We start from the raw sequence: 22,219 nt of genomic DNA on the forward strand, positions 1-22,219 counted from the left end.
GCTCACTGGGGTACATGGGAACTCTGTACTACTTCACAATTTTTGTTTTATAAATTTAGAACTATTCTGAAATTAAAAGTTAAGCAGTAGATGAATTAAAAAATATATGTAAAATAGCAAATTTCGAGACTTTGCATATATGTATGCATGTGTGTATGTGTGAATATGTACTACATGGCTTACCTAGGCCTTGTAGATCGCCCTCTGTTGAATCTAGTCCCCTTGCACTCCAGGAACTGGGTGCAACTTGAAGTCCTGAGCACTGAGACTGGGCTTCCAGGGGTCAGAGTCCCACATTGTCACTTACCTGATGCTCTAAGCCAAAGAGCCTTGAATCTTGCTGATCACATCAGCACTTCAGGCACCTTTAATGTTACTTCATTAACATTGGAGCCTCAGGAAATCATTAGTAAATGAAAGATTCAGAGCCGAAAGAGCATTGTGGTTGAAAACAAGGCAACAACATTAGACCGGTGTTCTGGGACACAAGGTATATCAGTAGAGATTCATGAATCCGAGAACATTCCTGAGTGTCCACCAAGTGGCAGATTCTGATCCATATGCTGAAGACACAACAGTGGACAGGACAGTGAAAGGACCCCTCATGGAGCTTAGGTTGGAAGATTGACAGTAAATTAATGAGAAAATCATAAGTTAGGTGCTGGTGATTGCAAGGGCAACTAAGGGGACAGGATTTGCAACTTTACATTAGAGGTCAGAAAGATTCTCCAGTAGGGAGGGGGAATTGACTAAGAATTTGGAATAGTCAGGGGAAGAGGGCTGAGGGAAAAACATTCCAGCTGGAGTGAACTGCAAGTGCAAGGATCCAAACTGGAGCTTTCCTGGAATTCAAGGGTCAGCAAGGAGGCCAGGTTGCCCGGTACGGTTGAGGGAAGGGAAAAGCCAAAGGAGATGAGGTTAGAGAAAAGCATTAGAGCACGTAGAGACTCCAAGGTCATAATGAGGAATTTGGCTCTCACTTGAAGGGAGATAAACGTCCTGAAAAGTTTTGAGAACAGTGATGCCATGGTCACTCTGAAATGATCACTTCAAGTGCACAGCATGGACATGAGCATTCCAGAGAGAGTAATTCTAGGAAATGGAACAGTTTTCATGAGTTCTGTACTCTTGCATTCATGTATTAATGAAAGAATTACTAATGTCATACTAATTCATTTCAGGAATTTAAACAGGCTATGGAATTATGAGGACTGGAAGACATAGCACTGAGGTGTCAACTCAAGTAGGATTTTACACATTTCATGGATAATTAGTAAGTTTTGAAAATGTCAAACAGGATGGCCACTGTATGGATACAAGGATGAAATTGTCATTTCATTGTCTTAACTATGAGAATTCTGGCACAACAAAAGGCTTTACATGATGTAAGAAAGAATATTCTCTATCTTAAAATCAAGGGAAATAGCAGCTGTATAATATGGGGAAGTTGATATTGATTAGCAAATCCAGTTCATTCTAAAATTTATTCTGTTATGTCCCAAGTTAGTCATTTGTCAGCAGGGGAACTTCCTACTTAATTGGCATTACTGAGTAATTAAATGTATTCTCAGAGCAGCAATCAAATGAAATTCCCATGTCTGAGTAGCAAGGTTGAAGATCTGGTTCTGTTTTGTTTTACCCTTGGCTTTACCCAGCTGAGATCAAATACTCCTATTTTATCTAGCAATAAGTTTTAATGTGAAGTATTTGGCATTTGTGTGGTGATATAATTGCTATCATAGGATTATAGGAAAAATTCACAAATTTGACCAAAGGTTATGATAATTTGCCTTTCTCTTTTACTAATTCAAGTCTTTTTTTTTTTTTCCCCCTGTAAAGTCTCTCTTTTTTTGCCTTCTGGCTTTTTAAAAAATCAGGTTAATTTATCTTCTAGAAGAGAAATTCGATCTTTATGCATGCAGTATATAGGTAATGGGAAAGGTTTGTGTGTAAATAATGGAAAACTCTACTGTAATGGCTTTGGCAAATAGTGGCTTATCTATCTCATATATTACGAAGCCTAATGGAAGGACAGTGACTACAAATGACTTTCAGGGTCCTAGTCTGACAGAACCCATCTCTTTAAGAAAACACTGCTGGGTCTGCTTGCCCAACATACAGCAAAACCATCATCAACTCTGGGATATTGATGGAAATATATAAATGCATTGTGCAAAACTAGGAATTGGACAGCTATTGCTCAATTTCCAAATTTCCCGAGGAACTGAGGTCTGTGATGCACTCGTGTGAGGGTCCTTGGTCAGCCCTCAGTGTTTGTGGATTTCCTTGGATTGGTTAGTGACACGAGGCCTGCTGTGATGACAAGGTGTGCTCCAGTCTGTCCAGTGTCCACCAGAAGATTGGTTATTACTTTGTTTTGTCAGGGCTTGGATTCCTACAAAATTCAGCATTAGGATTTTAGCTGCAGAGAAGATAATTAAATTGTGAAATCTGTGACCCAGGATCTTTGAGGGCTGGCCTGACTCCTGCACTGCTCTCTTAATTAACTGTTACACATTTTTAGGAAGGAATTTACTTTCTAGCATCCAAGTGAAGTCAGAGGAGCTGAAAGCTAAGGGAGACTGGGACTTGATAAAAGTCTACTTTAAAGGCATTAGTGGCAAGCATTTGGTTCCAGGCTCTGTTTTTTTTTTTTTTTTTTGCTCTGCTGACTTTACTGTGTTGGCCTTTGCCCTCATGCTGGTTGTGTAATCAAGAGTGTAGGATTTAGGCAAAAAGCAGGCAGGGGTGGCCTGGAAGATAGGCAGATAATCTGAACTTTCTTGAGCTGTTTGTCAGAGAATGTTCCAAGAGATTGCTATGTAACACAGACACCTAGAGGGGGCCAGATACCACAAACAGAACAGTTAAAGCTGCAAGCAGCAAGGCTGAGTCAGAGCTTCCTAACAACCCTTTCTATGAAAGCAATGGCAAACTGCTTCTCACACAGGCAGCCTCTTTGGTGAAGACACCTTCCATTGTCTCATTTATTCATTTGTCCCCTGCTTGGGGGTGGATTATAAATCCCTGGCTGTGTGACAATAGATTGTCTCTTGCTTGGGAAAGGCCAGGTTGTCTCAGGCTTTGGATTGACAACTTGGGGCCCATCTACACCATGCAGGGCAATCTGCTTTACCCAAAGCTCACTGACTTAAATGTTAATTTCTTTTAAAAACTCTCCCCCAGAAACACCCAGAATAATGTTTGATCACAGTGTGTAGCGTCATAGGAATGAGGAAATGAGGGTGTGAGAAGGCCAGAGTGGTTCCCAATGAGAAATACTGAAAGAAGGTTAAGTCAAATGAGACTGTAAGCCTCCTTTAAATTTAGGAACATGGAAGTCATGAGAGAAATTAGAATAACATGGAATGGAGAGTCCACATTATAGAAAATTGAAAGTGGTGTGTTTGTACAAATGGAATCCTCAAGTAAGGAAAATTCTTTCAAGAAGTAGGTTATTACTGGGACCCTGCACGGTAGCCTAGTGGCTAAAGTCTTCGCCTTGCATGTGCCAGGATCCCATACGAGCACCAGTTCATGTCCCGGCTTCTCCACTTTCCATCCAGCTCCCTGCCTGTGGCCTGGGAAAGCAGTAGAGGAAGGCCCAAAATCTTGTAACCCTGCACCCATGTGGGAGACATGGAAAAAGTTCCTGGCTCCTGGCTTCAGATTAGCTCAGCTGTGATCATCATGCACACTTGAGGAGTGAACCAGTAGACAGCAGCTCTTTCTGTCTCTCCTTCTCTTTGTAAATCTGCTTTCCAATAAAAAAAAAAAGTAATCTACTTTGCAGTAAAATTCCTAAAAATATCAGAGCTAAGTCATCCATTCTTTTCTTGTTGCTATCTGTGATCACGTACCTTGTGATGTTATCTAATCTCTTGTGTTCAAATACCATCAATGTGCCAGACACTCTAAACTCCTTACTTGATTATCTAGCTGCTTACCTGTTATATTCACTGGAATCTGAGTGCAAAACAGAGTTCTTGTGCAAAACAGAGTTCTTGGTCTTCCCCTGGCCCTGTCCCTTCCTATAGCCTTCTCCACCTTTGAAATGGCATCAAATACTTTCATTTCAGGCCGAAGATTAGACTTATTCTTGATTCCTTACTTTCATGCCCCTTATAAACTGTAAGCAAATTCTGTTGGTTCTGTCTTCAAAATTTACACAGTATCTGATCATTTCTTACTCTTCCAATTTCCACTGCAGGGATTTTCTGCCTGAATCGCTGTCATATATCACTATCTTGTTTGTCCTCTCAGTTTACTCCAATCACATTGCAGCCAGGGTGATTTTTTTTTTTTCCTTTAAGGATTTATTTATTTCAAAGGCACAGTTGCACAGAGAGATCTTCTGTTTTCGTTTGCCGCTTTACTTCCCAAATGGCTGCAATGGTCAGGGTTGGGCCAGACTAAAGCCAAGAGCCAGGAGCTCCTTCTAGCTTTCCCACATGGGTGTAGGGGCCCAAGCACTGGGTAATTTTCTGCTGCTTTCCCAGTAACATCAGTAAAGAGCTGTATCAGAAGTGGGGCTACTGGAACTTAAATCAGCCCCTATATGGGATGTAGCACTAGAGGTGGTGTCCCATTCTGCTGTACCACACCACCAGCTCCAGAGTGCTTCTTATAAGAGATGGAAGATGCTCAAGAACGTTTAAGAAGAGCACGTAAGAACTGTGCTCTAAGTGGGGGAAAAGAAAACAAGGAAAAATTACCCAACCTTTCATGAAGGGAAAGAAATTGGAAATTTAAAACTACATGAGTGCAACATGAGGTCTTGTTTAGAAAATTCAGGACTAAATGCTTTGAGCAGCAGTGACAATAACAGTGATCTTTAGGAGAACTTGTAACACGCTCAATGCCAAGTGTGAGCCAGAGATATCAGCCAGAGGCTGTGCTGATCCTCATGTTTCATGCACTTCAGATTCTTGAAGTCTCTTTTGTGCAGTCCTTTGGCTGACCACTGCAGCAAATTTACTGTTTGGAATGAGTTAAGTATGTCTTAGCCTCAGGTTTGACTTTGGCTTCTAACGTTTCAGAGGTATAATGCTGAACTCCAAAAAAATTTCTTGGTCCAATATTGCACTATTTATCTGCAGAACTCATATGTATTATCTAATTCTTTTCTCAATAGAAAAGATCACAGTTCTTTTGGATCATTCAGATGTGGAATTCACCACAGACTAGTCTTGTTCTACTGGACCAAATCATAGAAGCCTGTAAAGACCAAAAACAACAGCAACAAAAACCTAAACCAAAACCCTCATAGGATGGTAGGGATGGTAGTGGTATGAAACACCTGGCTCTTGGGGTCATGAGCCTCCTTCGATATAACTGAAGCTAATAATCTAACCAATAACTCACCCTCATCTGAAACCACTCCAAACTTGTTTGTGTTGGACAAGTCAAGGGATAGGCTTTACAACAGGAGGGAATGAGGTAGGGCTGGGTGCTGATAGAAGTAAATTCTAGGCTTCTTTGTGGAATCCCAGAAACATGCTAGTCTGGAAGATTCTGTTTCTCTGGAGAAGCAGATGTGTCATTTGCTATGACTTAATCATGTTGGTGCTAATGGGCTTTGAGGTGTGAGGAAAATGGAGGGTGTATATATGTGTTTATTTTTGATGATTTTTACATAGATAATTAGGGTGATTAGGGTCAAGGCCTACAGGAAGGTGGGTGAGATCACGATTTCCATGTTTTTTTTTTTTCCTTTCCTGTATCTGGGGGAAGGGGGCAGACAAGGAGAGAAGCCACAACCAGCCTGCTAAATGCCCCTGCATCCCGGGATGGAGGGCAGCCTTCCAATACCACCCCAGGGTACCTGATATGGGCATGCTCTGAGGGTCCTACTCAGGAGGTTTCGATAGTTCAACAGTTTCAAATTACTGCTGATCTTGTCATTCCAAGCACGATGAAATCTCTCCAGAATCCACTGATTGACATAGGCCACCTTAGAGTCTCTGTTTGCCCAGCAGACTCACTGTCAACACTTGGGTGGGACAGTGGATCAATTTGTTCTATCTTCCGTCCTGTTATGGTACCAGATGTCCTCCACAGACTCCAATGTACTGCCATATCCTCCATGTGTATCTGGTTATGCTGTCCACTGCTCCAACTAAGCCACTGAGGAGTCCCAGCTCTGACGGATGCACTCCAACGATCAGACCATGTGTTTCTCTCCATGGTTGGGGTTCTGAGTCCAGCAATTCAGTTGTGGGGATACTCAAAGAAACTTCATCTGAGGTGATCCCAGACCGGGATCTTGTGTGTGATTGCCAATACAGGGTACAGGTCTGTCACCCCAATCAGCTTATGCACATGCTGGTGGTTGCAATTGCTGGGTCAGTTCTGTCTCCAACCCTGCCTTTTACACAAACCAATGGATATTGCAGCCCAGCCCAATCCTGCCCATCACACACTTGGCCTTCATGGACACTAGTGGGAGAGGGTGGATATTTTTTATTATAGAGAATGGAAACATTTTGGGAATTGCTGCTGTGGTAAACGATAGGGGAACAGAGAAGATTAGCTCATATCAATGCTGTAAATTCACAGTTGCTACAGAACTTGCCCAGTGGCTTCAGCAGTGCTTATCAGCCCAGGGGAAAGTATGGAGCAGTGATCCCAGGATTGAACTCTTTCTTTGAAGGGTAGACAGAACAGAATGATGGGTAAATAAGTCAAGGCAGCCTAAGTATCTTGGTTGAAATGGGACAGTGAAAACCACGCTGGACAAGGAAGAGTGTAGACATCAGCTCAGCTGGGCCTGCCTTCCCAAGTAGCCCCCAGTTCTGGCCCTAATGTGAACTGGCTGATGTTGTGGCCCAACCTGGCTTGTCTTGCGCTCTGTCCTGGTTCTCTCATCAGCCAGGGGATGCTATGAACTGGGTCCACCCCTAGACCTGGCTCTCACATATGCCAGCGGGTACTGTAACCTGGCCTGGTCTGGCCTGCTCCCGCCCTTGGTTCTTGCACTTACCTGCAAGGACTACATCCTGACAGAAGAGTTCCCCAAGCTCTCTATCAGGTCACATCCCAGTGATAGAGCTTGTGCACACTGGTAGATCCTTGGCCTACCCCCTGTCCTGGCAGGAATAGTGGCCTTGCCCAAACAGTCCACACCCATTCCGTATCTTAGTGTTGTGTGCTGCAGCCCAGCCATGCCTGTGGTCCACCTAGACCTAGCTCTTGCATGGGTCTTGGGCCCAGTCTATTCTACACCTACTCTCACACTCATGAGCACACACAAGTGCTGTTGCTTAGCCTAGTTTGGTACATCCCAGACCCAGGCCACAGCAATGCTGAGGGAAGCTGCAGCAATGTCCAACTAAATTTGCCACCTTTATTCTGGCTCTTCTGCTCACCACTGGGAACCGCAGCCCATCCTGGGCATTCCCTTAGCTTCCCGGCCAAGCTTGCTCCCAGCCACAGATACTGTGTATGCCAGTGGTTGCGTGAACCCAGTGAGGCATGACCCATCACCCAGCTTGGCCTCTGCCATCAGATGCTGCAGCCTGGACTGGTCTGGCCTGTCCCCAGTCCCAACTCACTGGTGGGTGCTGCAGCCTAGCCCTGCCCAGCCTTTCCCCCCACTCCCCACGTGGCTTTGTGAAAACTGGTAGGTGTGATAACTTGGCCTGTCTGGTCTGCCCCCTACAGAGCCAACCCACACACATGTGAACAAGTGAAGCAGCCTTGCCCGACCTGACCAAAACCCAGCCCTGATTCATGTGTTCACCAGTGGGAACAATGGCCCACCTTGTGCCCCAAGTTCTCCCACCAGTCCCACATCTCACAGTGCCAGCAGGTACTAGGCCCTTACTTGGCAGTCTGCTCCCCAGTGTTGGCCTTTGTGTGTGCTGGTGGGTGCTGTGGCCTGGCCAACCCCACACCAAATTCTTGGGTGTGCCTGTGGGTGCTACTGCCTGGACTAGCCCAGCCTGTTCCCAGCCCCAGTACCTTGAGTGTTGGTGAGTTCAATGGTCATGCCTAGCACAGATTGTTGCTACCACAGTCCTCAAACAAATCAACTGGTGTGGCAGTCCCATAGGGGTGAGCCCTCCAATCCTCCACAGAATCTGTTTCCAGACCCAGCCAACACTCACTGGCAGGTACTGTGGTCAAGCCCTGCCAGACAGGCCCCTCAGCTATGGCTTTTATGTGCACCAATAGGCAGTGGTTGATACCAACAAGCCCAGCTCAGGTCTCCCACATGGGCAGGTGTATTGGTTTTGCCTGAAAAGTTCCTCCAGTTTCCCTCCTTTAAACCACCCAGTCTCAGCCTTCTCACTTACCTACAAGTGCAGTAGTCATGTTGGTGGAGGTCCCCCAGAAGTCACACCTCACCTGTCTCGTTCTCCCTCAGCAGACCTCTCTTGTACACATCTCCAGTCCTGCTCCCCTGAGAAATCCACAGTCCCCAATGCCCAGTCCCCTGACAGTGTGCTGTGCCAGCCTAGGGCCCTGCCTGCCTACCCAGGGCCCATGTACACTCACACATGGTTCCCCAGGCCCTTTTGGCGTGCCAGCATCTGTCCCTACATCTTAAAAAAAAATAGAATAGGCAACTATTACTGGCACATTGGTATAATTAACACAAATATGGCATTAACCAGGCCCAGGATGCCTGCCAGGTACTGGCTACTTTTCTCTTGGCAGTGTAGCACTTGCCTAGATACAATGCAACTTACAGCGCTGAGTGCAACTGAGGGTCCCAGTTGATTGTGATGTAAGAGAGGCATGGGCCATTTGTTGAGATTTGGGGCATCTGAAATTATACTGCATTCTTTAAAAAGAAGTGGTAGTTTGAGAAAAGCTGAGAGGTGAAGAGGGAGGGATAAATGGATAAGAGACCAAAAGCACACATTTGTATGAGCTGGAAAAGGAGGTGGTTATAATATGAAATGGCAAAAATACTATCTCAAAGGTAAAACAACCTTGAATGACGAAAGCTTCAGTGTATACTCCAGGGAGTGGGTGGTTGGAATGGTGCGGATGTAAACTGTACTAGGAAAGGAGGTCAAGGTACAGAAAACCTAGACCATACATGTGGACAGCTAATGACGGCAATATTTGGGACAGAGGGCAAAACTGCAAACAAGGCTAAAGAGTCCACTAAAGGTGTGTAGTCAAAGCAATCATAGGGAGGATTTGTTGTGTAACTGCGAGGAGTTTTTTCCAAGATTTATTTATTTATTTTTATTGGAAAGTTAGATATACAGAGAGGAGCAGACAAGTGGCTGCAATGGCCAGAGTTGAGCCAATCTGAAGCCAGGAGCCTCGAGCCTCTTCTGGGTTTCCCATGCAGGTTCAGGGTCCCAAGGCTTTGGGCCATCCTTGACTGCTTTTCTATGCCACAAGCAGGGAGCAGGATAGGAAGCGGGTACACAGGGATTAGAACCAACACCCATACTGGATCCTGGCACACACAAGGTGGGGATTTTAGCCGCAAGGCTACTGTACTGGGCCCTGCTAGGAGTCTTTACACAGCAGTGGAATAATTGCCTAACATCAGCCCAGTGTTTATCATTCCCCAGGCCTATATTCATTAGTACACTTAGTATTTACCTTAACATGAAGTAGGAGCTACTTTCATATCCCTTGTACAATGAGAATATTAAGCAGAGAGGTTAATCATCTCATAGTTCTTAACCATTATACTATGCTAAGTCTCATGAGGTGCTCTAGTGGAAGATGTTTTAATGCATATCCAATGGGAATATTGTTAAGAGTGAAGATTCTGGGGGCAGTATGGTGGCATAGCCGGTAAAGCCAATGTATGTGATGCTGGCATCCTGTATGGGTGCTGGTTTGTGTCCTGGCTCTCTACCAAGCCAACTCCTTTCCAATGTCCTGGACAAAGCAGCAGAAGATGGTCCAAGTGTTTGAGCCCTGCCACCCATATGAGATCTGGATGAAGCTTCTGTCTCCTGGCCTGACTAAGCCCAGTCCTGGCCATTGTAGCCATCTGGGGAGTGAACCAGTAGATGAAACATCTACACTTGATCTTAGCAAAAGGCAGATGAAACATCTATTGCTGTCTGTCATTCTCTGTCTCTGTAACCATGTCTTTCAAATAAATAAATAATTTTTTAAAAGTTAGCATTCCTACTGTGGAAAAATAATGCAAATATTCTTAATTTATTTGTCTCCTGTATTGAAATAGTTTGTTCTCCACCATCCAGCAGATGGTAGTACCGAGTAACAATTCCGTGCTAAGTCATCTGATAACCATGACCATTTTGCATCTATCAAGATTTCTGTTTATTCCACGCCTTGATGATTTCTTCAGCAGCATCCAGTGTGCTATCTTTCTGTAAATTAATGAGACATTATCATTATATAATATCAATTAAAGATGAACCAAAAATTAACAATAAAAATTATAATACATGAAGATTTAAGTGGTTTCAGGTGAAGAAAATTGTTCAGGGGCCAGAACTGGCACTGAGAGCTAAGCCTCCCCACATGTGATGGCAGTATCCCACACTAGGTCAAACCCCAGCTACTAGCCTCCAGTCTAGTGCCCTGCTAAGGTGCCTGGTAAGCAGGACAATGGCCCAAGTACGAGGGCTCCTGACATCCATGTGGTAGACCTGGGTGGAGTATCTGGCTCATCTTTTATCCTGATCCAGTCCTGTAATGGCCACGGGAGAGTGAGCCTGCAGACTGAAGTACCCTCTCTCTCGCTCTCCTTTGCCTCCTTCTGTTTTCTGTTGCTCTGCCTTTTAAGAAGTGCATCTTTGAAAAAAAAAAAAAAGAAAGAAAAGGTGTCTGGCATCTCGATGCGCCCCTCGCCAGTAGTGTCATGGTTATGACATCTGCTTCGGACCCTCATCGGAGCAGAGCAGATGGGGTGCCATGCTTTTCAATCTCCAGAATTGTGAGCAAAGAAATCTCTTCTCTTAAAAAATGCTAAACAGCAGTAAAAACAAAAAGACATTTATATTCTCAGAACTTAAAAAAAAAAATCTCTTCTTTGGTCTCTTGTTTTATGTTTTGGATCTGAAACGCCGCAATGTTCAATTGCCATATTGCAACATTTTTTTTTTTTTTAGTGATTATTCTGATTCTTGTTTTTCCTCACAGTGTTCTTTAATTGTTAGTGAATATTGATTGAATTCTCTTTGTAAGCTCTCGTTGCCATTGCATGTACTGTTCCTATTACTGCAGGTGATGGATATGTCACCTGCTGATTTTGAATATGATTTGAAGATGTACTCGTGGGTATGTATAAAGGAAAAGCAGGGGTGGCATCGGAAGAGAGCAGAAATTTACCTTGGTAAAGTTTAATACAGTTAATGTAGGATTCATCAATTCTTTCAAAGAGGAGCTCTTTTAGATTTTCTTTTCAACTAAGTTGGCTATCTGCATATTTCTATATTTCTTTCATGCTGCGTTAACACAGCTTTCAGCCACAGCAATGTGAATGTTGACTTATTAGCTTAGGCACAATACCCTTTCCACTTGCCTCACACAGTTTCTAGATAACATGTTTGTATGTTTCTTCCTTGATGCACCGACAGTACATCCACTGTTCCTGTTGTCCTTGACACTGAGCCTGCCGCTTGCTGGCTATTTCTAGAATGTGAAAATGCAGAAGCAGGATTCCTTCTATGGCTTTCTCTTCTTCTATCACATTAACTATACTTGCTAACGTTTCCTAATACACTTGGATATTTATTAATTAGGTTACCACTCTCTCAGTTATTTTAGAATGTTTTCCAATGAGATACTAGATAAGGGCTATGTTTACATTTTAAAATACTAGTCTTATACTAGTTTTTTCTCTTGCTAGACCATCTAACACTATTTGTAGATCCAGTGAGAATTTATGATAGTTTTGCCATTGATTCTATGTTTCAAACCATTGGGTGTTTACACTTTTGGGTTATTAACATTCCTGTTTTATTTTGAGCAGCTCTTTCATAATTTGTCTACAGCTTATCTCCAAAAGTTGAAAGCAGTATTTATATTGTTCTACCTAAGTTGACTTAAGAGTGAGCTGGCATAGAAGCTACGCTGACTCCAGAAAAACCGTTCCAACAACATTAAGAGCTTGAAATAATAACAGTAGGGGCCAGCACTATTTCACCTACAGCACTGGCTTCCCTCCTGACTGCTCCATATCAGAGCTACCTCCCAGCTTTCTTCCGACTCTATTTACTTCCTTTCTTTTGTATTCCAATGGCACGTATATATTGTCACTTGACACTGTCTCATGGATCTGAGACTTTTTGATGAATTTTCTTCCCTTTTTTTCTGATTGGATATTTTTTTCCTGATATGTTCAATCCTTTGCTAAGTGCAATACATTGTTCAAAGCAGATATATTTTTAACTCCTTAAATTTCCATTTGGCTCCTTCTTTATAGTCATAATCTGCCTGTTTACTACTTATGATCAAACCAAAATTTAAAAACTACTGCACATGAGCATATAGGTTTCAGCAACAGAAAAAAAGCTGCCTCGTAAGTTAAGAAATCAGGATATTATAAATGCCCTTTTGAGTAAAGTACGGAGAACTTACCTTAATGAAGCAAAATCGCACAAACTTCTCAAATTGCACTTTAGCCTCTGGGTTACAAAATGCTGAAACAGGGATGGCCGATAGTTTCTGAGACATAAACAGGAAAATATGACATGAAAACTACTTAATGGGCTGGGTACAATAAAAAATTTACACATCAATATTAATTTATACTGGTTAGATAATTTTAACATATTCGCAATTTCCAAAAAAAGTTTAAAAAACCTTCATCAGCCATGAATAAAACATTACATAATAAAATATAGTTATTTTCCCATTGATGCTAGCAAATTATTATAAATTCACAATAAAATATAATCCAATAGTCCAGAGTCAGTAAACATTACCTTATTTTTAGTCATCCATTTCACAAATTTGTAGTCATAAGGCTCGTTGCTCTTCATATCAGAAAGGTCTGCATCTAAAATAAAAAAATTAGGTGACCTATGAATTTATTGCAGACAATATGCACTTTTATTTAATCTAATTATATTAAAATTCAAAGTTCTCTTTTGGCTTAGGCTGGGCTGGTTCAGAATTTTCGCAGCAGGTACTAGTGTCTCAGGGGCTGGTGTTGTGGTGCACTGGATACAGCTGCTGCCTGTGGTGCTGGCAGCCTATGAGCACCAGTTTGAGGACTGACTGTTCCACTCTGATCCAGCTCCTTGTTAATGGACCTGGGAAAGCAGCAAAAGATGGCTCAAATGCTTAGGTCCTGAACCCATATAGCAGACCTCTAGCTTTAATTTTTCAATTAAAAAAAGATTTATTTATTTTTTTGAAAGTCATATATACACAGAGGAGAAGAGACATAGAGGAAGATCTTCTATCCATTGGTTCATTCTCCAAGTGGCTGCAACGGCTGGCACCGAACCAATGTGAAGGCCAGGAGCTTCCTTCAGGTCTCCCAGGCGGATGCAGGGTCCCAAGGCTTTGGGCCTTCCTTGAATGCTTTTCCAGGCCACAAGCAGTGAGCTGAATGGGAAGTGGGGCTGCTGGGACATGGACTGGCATCCATATGGGATCCTGCTGTGTGCAAGGCGAGGACTTCAGCTGCTAGGTTACTGCTCCAGGCCGAACTAGTGGATCTTTGAAAATTATCGATATCAAAACGTTGACATTGAAGGACAATTATTTTTTCAAAAGCCTGAATATGTTTTTAATTGATGATTCTAACTGCTAACTCACATAATTTAAGAATGCAAAATTTCCACATAGCAACACTAATAAAATGCTACTACATATTGAGCACTGAAGATTTGTATCACATGTTACAGAATGCGCTTATTCTGGTCTCAAAAGTCTAAAGATGATTACAAGCCTGCCCTTTTCGGATGACATAATTAAATTAGTATTTCAGGTTTTATATGTGTTTCATCAGATTTGTTATATTAGACTCAAAGAGTAAATCATGTAAAAATTTCATGTGACAAATTTCATGTAGCATATTTAGGGTGCAAAGCCTGTCCAGGGAAGGGAGTGATACCCATTGAACCAAGCAAAGTTGTGCTTGGGAAGATAAGAATTTAAATCAGATTCATGTGTATATTTAAGTAATCTATAAAAATCTAAGTTCACATGGAAAATCTCTTTATAGGCAAAAAGATAAGTGATGACAACTATACAATATTGTTTCTTATCATTTCATTGAATGAACTGCACATTGGGACCCAACATGGGAGAAATACTTTCCAAATCTCAGGATACGCCTTGTGGGGTATTTAAGGATGAAGCTTGGGATCCTCCCAAATACAGCTGTGTGGCTAAATGACTGCAAGAATTTCTGCTTGTCATAGCTTCCTTTCTCACGATAAATGAGGAAATAAATGCAAAGAAGCTTCCTGCAGTTTAAGCTGAACCTCATGTAGTGAGTTGTAATAAATTCACGTTGATTCAGCATCTGTTGGAACGTATGTTGGAGTTTCTCATACCAGAGACAGAACTTACACACAGTTGTTAGTCAACAGTTTCCCTGCTCCTCAATGCAATCCTTCCAGATGCTTGCCTTATACCACTACCTTCCAATAGGTCAGCTGGCTATAACCTGTTTGACTTGCTCCTCTGACCCAGTATGGATGGCACAGATATACCATAGTGGTCATCTCTCCATTAGTGTTGTTAGTGGGAGTCTACAAAATTTATATCCACACACTCTACTTACACCTATGTCAGTTAGGCCATTTCAGTTAGAACTCTGCAAGCAACTTGCTTGGGAAACCCTCTGGACCACAAGACAGGCTTCAGCACACAGGTCCTTTGCCTTCTTTTGCTCTCCAACTGCTGGTCAAGCACCCACATTCCAGGCAGCTCCCTGCTTCCTGTAGGCTTTGCCCGGCAAGCTACCTTCTCCCCTTCCTGGGTCAGTAACACAGAGACTATCTCAGTAGGAATAAGTTGAAAACAAGGCAGACAAGAGCCTAGAAGGCATTGACAGTATAAGCAAATATCTGTGAGACAAGACACTTGGTCACAGGTCAGACACTTAGACATCAAACTGTCTTCCAGCATAAGTGCCCAGCTGTTATTCACAGGCACTTCCCTAGAGCCCCTTCATGACAGGGAGAGAGTTTACAAGCAGCCTGTTATGCAGAGGGAGCTCAGGAGTAGTTATAGGAAAGTACTAACACCTCCCTTCCCTGAGATCTGTGATGATGGTGATGAAGTATTAAAAGTAGAAAATGCAAGTATCAAGTGCTTGTGTATTGGAAAGCAATTCCTACATGAAGAACACAAAGTTCAAAATTTTACCATATTATTATAAAGTTGAAAATCTTTTACGCTTTTCAAAAAAATTTTATTTTTCATGATATAGTTCCTTTAGCTCAGGGATTTCCCCTTGTACCAAATATTTTATTCTTTCCGGCTTTATAAAATTTGGCATCAGTGAAAAACCTCATTGGCTAAATTTTTGCCAGAATAAATTATAATTATGACCTATATTCTACCATTGCTATATTTTTTCTTTTTTTTTTTTTAGAAAAAAAATTGTTATCATGCTGCTGATGTTAGATATTCAGACCATGTCAGAATTGTGGCAGCTTTAGGCAATATAAAGATGATGCCTTTTTAATACAAAACTATTCGGAATCTTGGTGTGGGACTTCAGGCAAGTTATTTAAAATTTGTTAAGTGTTCTGGTGTGCAAAGTAGGAACTGACAATTTCTTCAAAAGGCACACAGAGCCCCTTAATAAATATCACTTCCATTTACTTCATTTCAGAATATTCCAAAAAGGTAAATATTTCCTAATGGCTCCAAAATTTCTGATAATCATATTTGTAAAAGAATATTGTGCTGCTTTGGTGAGCAAAAAAAGAAATTGAAATTTTACTCTAATGAGGGGGGCCTGCACTATAGTACTGTGGGTTAAACTACCACCTGCCATAGCAGCATACTTTATCACAGTTCTCTATGAGCCCTGTCTGTTCTGCTTCTGATCCAGCTCCCAGCTGATGTGCCTGGAAAGACAACAGAATATGGCCAAGTAGTTTGGCACCTGCCACTCACATGGGAGCCCAAATGCAGTTCCTTGATCCTGGCTTCTGTCTGGCCCACCAATGATCATTGTGGTCATCTGGGGAGTAAACCAGCAGATGGGAGATTTTTGTCTTTCTTTTTCTCTGTAACCACACTTTAAATAGTGAAACTATTATTTGGTTCCCTATGTTAAAGCAAACTGGTTTCAAATTGTTCCACCCAAATGAAGAAAAAAAATATAAACTTCTTATACATGTGTTTTAAATTATATTTCAGAGGGCAAATTCTATTGTCAATATACTACCTAGATGAACAGTGACTCCACCACCATTTAATAACATACTTAAGGCCAAAAAATCCTAAAATCAAAGATAATTATAGAAAACGGAATTGTTAAATTCATCCCTTTCCATAGGTTAAAAGCAGTTATGGATTTGATACCCATCTTGTCTCTGTAATTCTGCTACAATTTTACACATGAGTTTCCATACATTTGAAATAATAAATGCGTTTACAAACCTAGTGAAGACACATCAGCTATAATGAAGTATCCCCCATCAGGAACTATGGGGTTTAGGCCAACACTTTCAAGTAAATGAACTATACGATCTCTTTTTACTTCTAATTCTTTTGGCAAAGAATTAAAGTAGCATTCTGGATCATCCATGCGCTTGATGTCAATCCAAAAAGCACGAGCCAGAGCTTCCTGCATGTTAAGACAGAAAAATGTGGAAAGAAAATATGATGTTAGTTATTGCTTAACTTATTGGCATAATAAATAAAAATTATCTGAGTAACATTATTGTGAAAAGGTCACTCAGGAAATTACAGTTGAATTCCAGTGAATCTATATTAAATTCTACAAGTTAATGGAGAAATTAATTACACAAGGCATGACTGAATCTAATGTGAAGGATGGACATGAGTCATGAAAATCCAAATTGAAAGAGACATTATAGAAATGTGGCTTAGTTGGAAACGAAAAGATGTTAGGTTGTTTTCTACTGAGGTGTGCTGTAGAATGATGTGCTCAACGGAGAAATAGTGCCTTCGTGCCCACCCATTTCCTGGTAGGACATGGTGAGAATGAAAACTGACACCCTGCATAGAGGAGGGAACGTACCTCCTCTCCACAGAATGCAAATCTTGGCTGTAATCTTTCATTTCCCATGCCAGTTATCTAAATGCAACAGGGATTATAGTGGAGCACACAAAGGATCTTCTCTACCTTTCTCCAGGAAAACCAAAAAGCAGGAGAGAAACCAGGCCAAGGTAACAGCCAGCATTGTTAAAACATATATATATAGAGAGAGTTTCCAAATTTTATTCACCTAGAGGAACTGTATAACTTTCCTAACATACCAGGAAAGGAAAGCATGTTGCAGGTTACCTCTCTACTTCTGATTAAAAGGAGGACTCTCAATGGTGTCATGATACACTTAAATAGCAGAATGAGGAACTTGTGACTATTGCTAAAGAACTATACTATTGAAATATTACAGAGGAAATCAGTTGGAGTCAGGAGGAATGCAGGAGTGGAAGGGAAATTCCTGTACCTATGGAATTGTATCATTAAAAAAAAATGATATATGTTGAAGTCCTAAAACCCAAGGTGGTAATGTGTTTAGGGAGTAATAGAATTGGCAGTGCAGAGCTCCCAGGAATGGAATTAGTATCTAAAGCTAGCTCCCTACTTCGACCATGGGAAGTCACAGTGAAAAGTGGGCCCTCATTAGACACAAACAGGGGGTGCCTTTATCCTGGAAGCCCTTCCCTCTTTACTGTGGAAAATGTGTTTCTCTTGTTTATAGGTTGCCCAATCTGTGGTAATTTGTTTCAGCAGTCAATTGTGACATTAAAGATTAGACAGTTGTCTGAGAAGGCCACAAGCCAGGAGCAGGTAAACAAGGCAGACTCAGGGCATAGGCAAACCATAATGATTGTACAAGCAGGAGAGCTTTGTAGGCTGATGTAAACAGCAGTGACTTATGATAATGATGTTCAGAGCAAACCATCAGGAACTTGGAATAGCTAAAAGACAGGACAGATAGAAGTAATCACATTTAAAGAAGCCAATTAGAAGCAAGAGTTGTCAAGAACTGAAGGATAAATTCATTCACTCAGTAAATGCATGTTGTTCACGATAACCCAGGCATTCTGACAAGTGCTGGAAACTGCAAGACTGCAGCTTCCCATCAGTATATACTGGCGAGAAGAGACAGGAAACCAACAAATAAAAACACTAGGGTATAACTTGTTCTATTGGAAGACCTTAGAGATCAGCGTAGTTGAAGGGCTGCAAGAGGGGCAGCATGAAATGGGAAGCAACTAAAAGATGGAGAAAGGCAAGGTCACAGAGAATCCTTAATGGCAAAAGAATTCAAAATCAGCACAGAGTTAGAAGGATGACATAAGGGGAGACTGCATCAGCCTGGAAATCTGTGGTTCTTCTTGAGGCAGGGGCAAGTCTCCAAACATTGAGAGCCAAACAGCATCCCAAACTGACAAGCAGTGGAAGATGTTTTCAGGGACATTACAGATTCTCAGCTGTACTGTTTTCTCAGAAACTTGTTCACTTATTGGCTTAGGAAAATACATCTGACCTAACTAACATTTTCTTGGGCTCCTCTTTTTCTTGTATCCTGTATGCAATCCATCGACAAATTACTTTGCACCATTTCCATCATCCATATATTGGTTCAGTCTATTGGCATTTTTCTCCTGATTGCTGCAACATGCTAGCAAGAGTCCTTTCGCTAACACAAGCCAGACCATGCCACTTTTGTGTTGAAAAACTCATTGATGACTTCTCTCATTTAATAAAAAAAAATTTTTTTTATTGGAAAGTCAAATATACAGGGAGAAGGGGATACAGAGAGAAAGATCTTCCACTTGCTGGTTCATTCCCCAGAGCTGAGCCAATCCAAAGCTAGGAGCCAGGAGGTTCCTCTGGGTCTCCCACGCAGGTAGCTAGGACATGAACTGGTGCTCATATGGGATCCTGATGCATGCAAGGCATGGACTTTAGTCACTAGTCTACTGCACCAGGCCCATAATGTTCTCATTTTTTAAAAAAGACTTCTTTTTATATATTTGAAAGGCAGAATTAGAGAGGGAAATAAAGATTAAGATCTATGATCTGCTGGTTCACTCTCCAAATGGTCACAATGGCCAGACCTGGGTCTAGCAGAAGCCAGGAGCCAGGAGCTTCTTCCAGAGTCTCCTAAGTGGGTGCAGGGTATTAAGCACTTGGGCCATTTTCCTCTGCCTTTCCAGGTGCATTAACTGGGAGCTTCATTAGAAGTGGAGCAGCTGGCAATCAAACTGGTGACCATGTAAGATGCCAGCCCTGTAGGCCATAGCTTTACCACTCTGCCACAGTGCTTGTGCCCATCTCACTCATTCTTTACAGCAATATACCTGGTCCAGCACCAGCTGACTCCTCCATGCCCCTCTAATCTCAACTCCTCCATGCCTTCTCCCTCGATCACTCTAGCCTCTGTGATGTTCATTGATATAAATATGACAGCCAGGCTACAGGGCCTTTGCATTCCTGTTCTCAGTTCAGAGGGCTCTTCAGGTAATCACGTGGCTACTAAATCTCCTTTATTCCACTGCTCAAATGTGATCTTTACTGTGCAGTTTTCATAGATTTTTCTATTTAACAAATGAGTATACTTCTACATGGCATACCCTTCCTCTTTCTTAATTCATTTTTTTGTTGCTGCATACATCAGCATCTGATATATTATATATATATATATTCAAAGATTTATTTATTTATTAAAAATTTATTATTATTCTTTTTTATTGAAAGGCAGATATACAGAGGGGAAAAAAGCAGAAAGGAAGATCGTCCATCCGATGGTTCACTCCCCAAGCGGCCACAATGGGTGGAGCTGAGTCAATTCGAAGTCAGGAGCCAGGAGCTTCCTCCGGGTTTCCCACACAGATGCAGGATCCCAAAACTTTGGGCCAAACTCAGTTGCTTTCCCAGGCACAAAGCAGGGAGCTGGATGGGAAGTGGGATTAGAACTGGCATTCATATGGAATCCCAGCACATGCAAGGCGAGGACTTAGTCCGTAGGCTACTGCACCAGGCCCTCCTTTTTTTTTTTTTTCTAATTGGAAAATCAAATATACAGAGAGGAGAGACAGAGAAGAAGATCTCTCCAATGATTCACTCCCCAAATGGCCACAATGGCTGGAGCTGAGCTGATCCGAAGCCAGAAGCCAGAGCTTCTTCTGGGTCTCCCACGTGAGTGCAGGGTCCTAAGGTTTTGGGCCATCCTCAACTGCTTTCCCAGGTCAGAAGCAGGGAGCTGGATGGGAAGTGGGGCTGCTGGGATTAGAACTGGCACCCCTATGAAATTCTGGCAAATGCAAGGCGAGGACTTTAGCCTCTAGGCTACTGCGCCAGGCCTGACATGTTATATTTTGATAATATTTATTATCCGTATCTGCCCACTAAATTGCCATGTGCAACCACAGTGATGTGTATACATAACTTCTTGCATCTGCAGATTAAAGCTCTAGAGTACATTTCAGAAGATGGCTTGCTGCTTCCAAGCACAAGTACATCTGTGACTGTGCTTGGTGCTATCTTCCAAAGAACTTAAAACACTCTGCACTCTTCTCCAGCTGTAAGCAACTGCCCAGGGTGCCTTGTACCTAGGTAAGTGTTATATTGCTGGGAGAAAAGAGGCCAATGCTGGTGGACACTCCGGACCTGGCTAATGCCAATTTTGTGTTAACTACACCAGTATGCCAGCATAGTTGCCTATTCTACTTTTAAAAATTATATGTATGTAATATGTAACATATGTATGCATTTAATACATATGTGGAAGGTGGGGAATGCCAGGCAGAACATGCCACTCTTATCCCCAGATGTGGCTACCTGGAGAACAAAGTCTGAGGACTTATCAGAGTGAGAATAGCTGAGGCATGTCCATAAGGGGAAGAATGACTTTTCTTGAAGCTAGGTGAGGGAAATGAGATGGAATGGTTTAAAGGGGGAAACATAAAGGCATGCCTGGGTCAGGCCAAGGCATCCACTCATGTGGGAGACCTGGGCTAGGGTAAATAGCATCACCTGCCTCCAACTGATGCATGCAAAAGCTTGAGAGAGGGGGTATGCCTGGCTGGGTTAGGCTTTAGCTGTCAGAGCAGAGAGTGGGCCATACTAGGTTGGGCTGCAGCAGAACTAGGGCTAGATTCTGTAGGGGACTTATGGGCTTATCTTTGTGATACTGTAATACCTGCCAGTTTGTATGGAGATCTGGAAGTGGTGATGGGCTGATCCAGACTGAACCATGGAGCTCACCTGACAGTCATGGGAGTCGGGGCTGGGAGAGGGCTGGGCTGGGCTATGCTATAGCACCAGCTGGCACATGCAAAGACTGGGACTGAGGGCAGACTATGTCACACAGAGCTGTGGCACCTGCTGGCACATGTGATACCTGGAGTTGAAAGCCAGTCTAGCAGGAGACTTGGCAAATTCCCTGGTAGGCCAAAGCTCCTACTGCTGAATGGGAGGGGCAGACCTTGGGGCAGACCAGGCCAGGTTGGGTAGCAGTAGCTGTTGGCATATGTGTGAGCCAGGCCTAGGGGTAGACTTGGCTGGGCTACTCTATAGGACACACTAACACGAATGAGAGATTGGATGAGGTGCAGCCAGGTTGGGTTGAACCACAACACCCACCAGCATGCATAAGATCTGGTGCTGGGAATGGGCCAACATAGCTGGGACTTTGTGGGGGTGCACCTGCCAAGGCTTGGGGTAGGCCAGGCTGGTCAAGGCAGCAGCTCCTGTCAGCATACATGTGGGATGGGTCTGAATACAGGTTGGGCTGAGCTCATCTGCAGCACCTGTGGGTGTGCATAATAGCTATATGGGATATGGGGCAGATCAGGCTAGGCTGCAGTACATGCCAGCACATGCAGAAACCAGGGCTGGGGTGGACCTGGTGGGGTTAACTGGGGGTTGCTCCAGCTAGCCTGTGACACCTGTTGATGTGCAACTGGGCCTGTGGTGGGCTGGGTCGGATTAGGCTATGGCACTACCAGTTCACATGAGAGATGCAGCTGGGGGTGAAGCTGACCAGCCAGCTCTATCCACTAGAATGTGTGTTGGCTGGTGCAGGTGATAGACCAAACCTGACCTTGCACTGGGTGGATCACGCAAAAGTCTGAGGTCACCCCAGGTGAG

General features: G+C 42.8%; 1 protein-coding gene across 4 annotated transcripts in view; it reads right to left on the reverse strand.

The window, feature by feature from the left end:
* Positions 1-10,097: 10,097 nt before the first annotated feature.
* KYAT3 (kynurenine aminotransferase 3) overlaps positions 10,098-22,219 on the reverse strand; it is a 44,952-nt gene continuing 32,830 nt past the window's right edge. For all 4 annotated transcript variants that reach the window (XM_040998787.1, XM_040998788.1, XM_040998790.1 and 1 more), the window contains 4 exons: positions 16,528-16,714; positions 12,879-12,952; positions 12,532-12,618; positions 10,098-10,316 (listed from right to left, as the gene is read on the reverse strand). In XM_040998787.1, coding sequence (XP_040854721.1) covers positions 10,254-10,316; positions 12,532-12,618; positions 12,879-12,952; positions 16,528-16,714 — 411 coding nt within the window. In that variant the 3' untranslated portion in view covers positions 10,098-10,253. The remainder of the gene's footprint in view (positions 10,317-12,531; positions 12,619-12,878; positions 12,953-16,527; positions 16,715-22,219) is intronic.

The sequence above is a fragment of the Ochotona curzoniae genome, unplaced genomic scaffold (genome assembly GCF_017591425.1).
Source record: "Ochotona curzoniae isolate NIBS_2020 unplaced genomic scaffold, NIBS_Ocur_1.0 scaffold_1037, whole genome shotgun sequence".
Lineage (NCBI taxonomy): Eukaryota > Metazoa > Chordata > Mammalia > Lagomorpha > Ochotonidae > Ochotona > Ochotona curzoniae.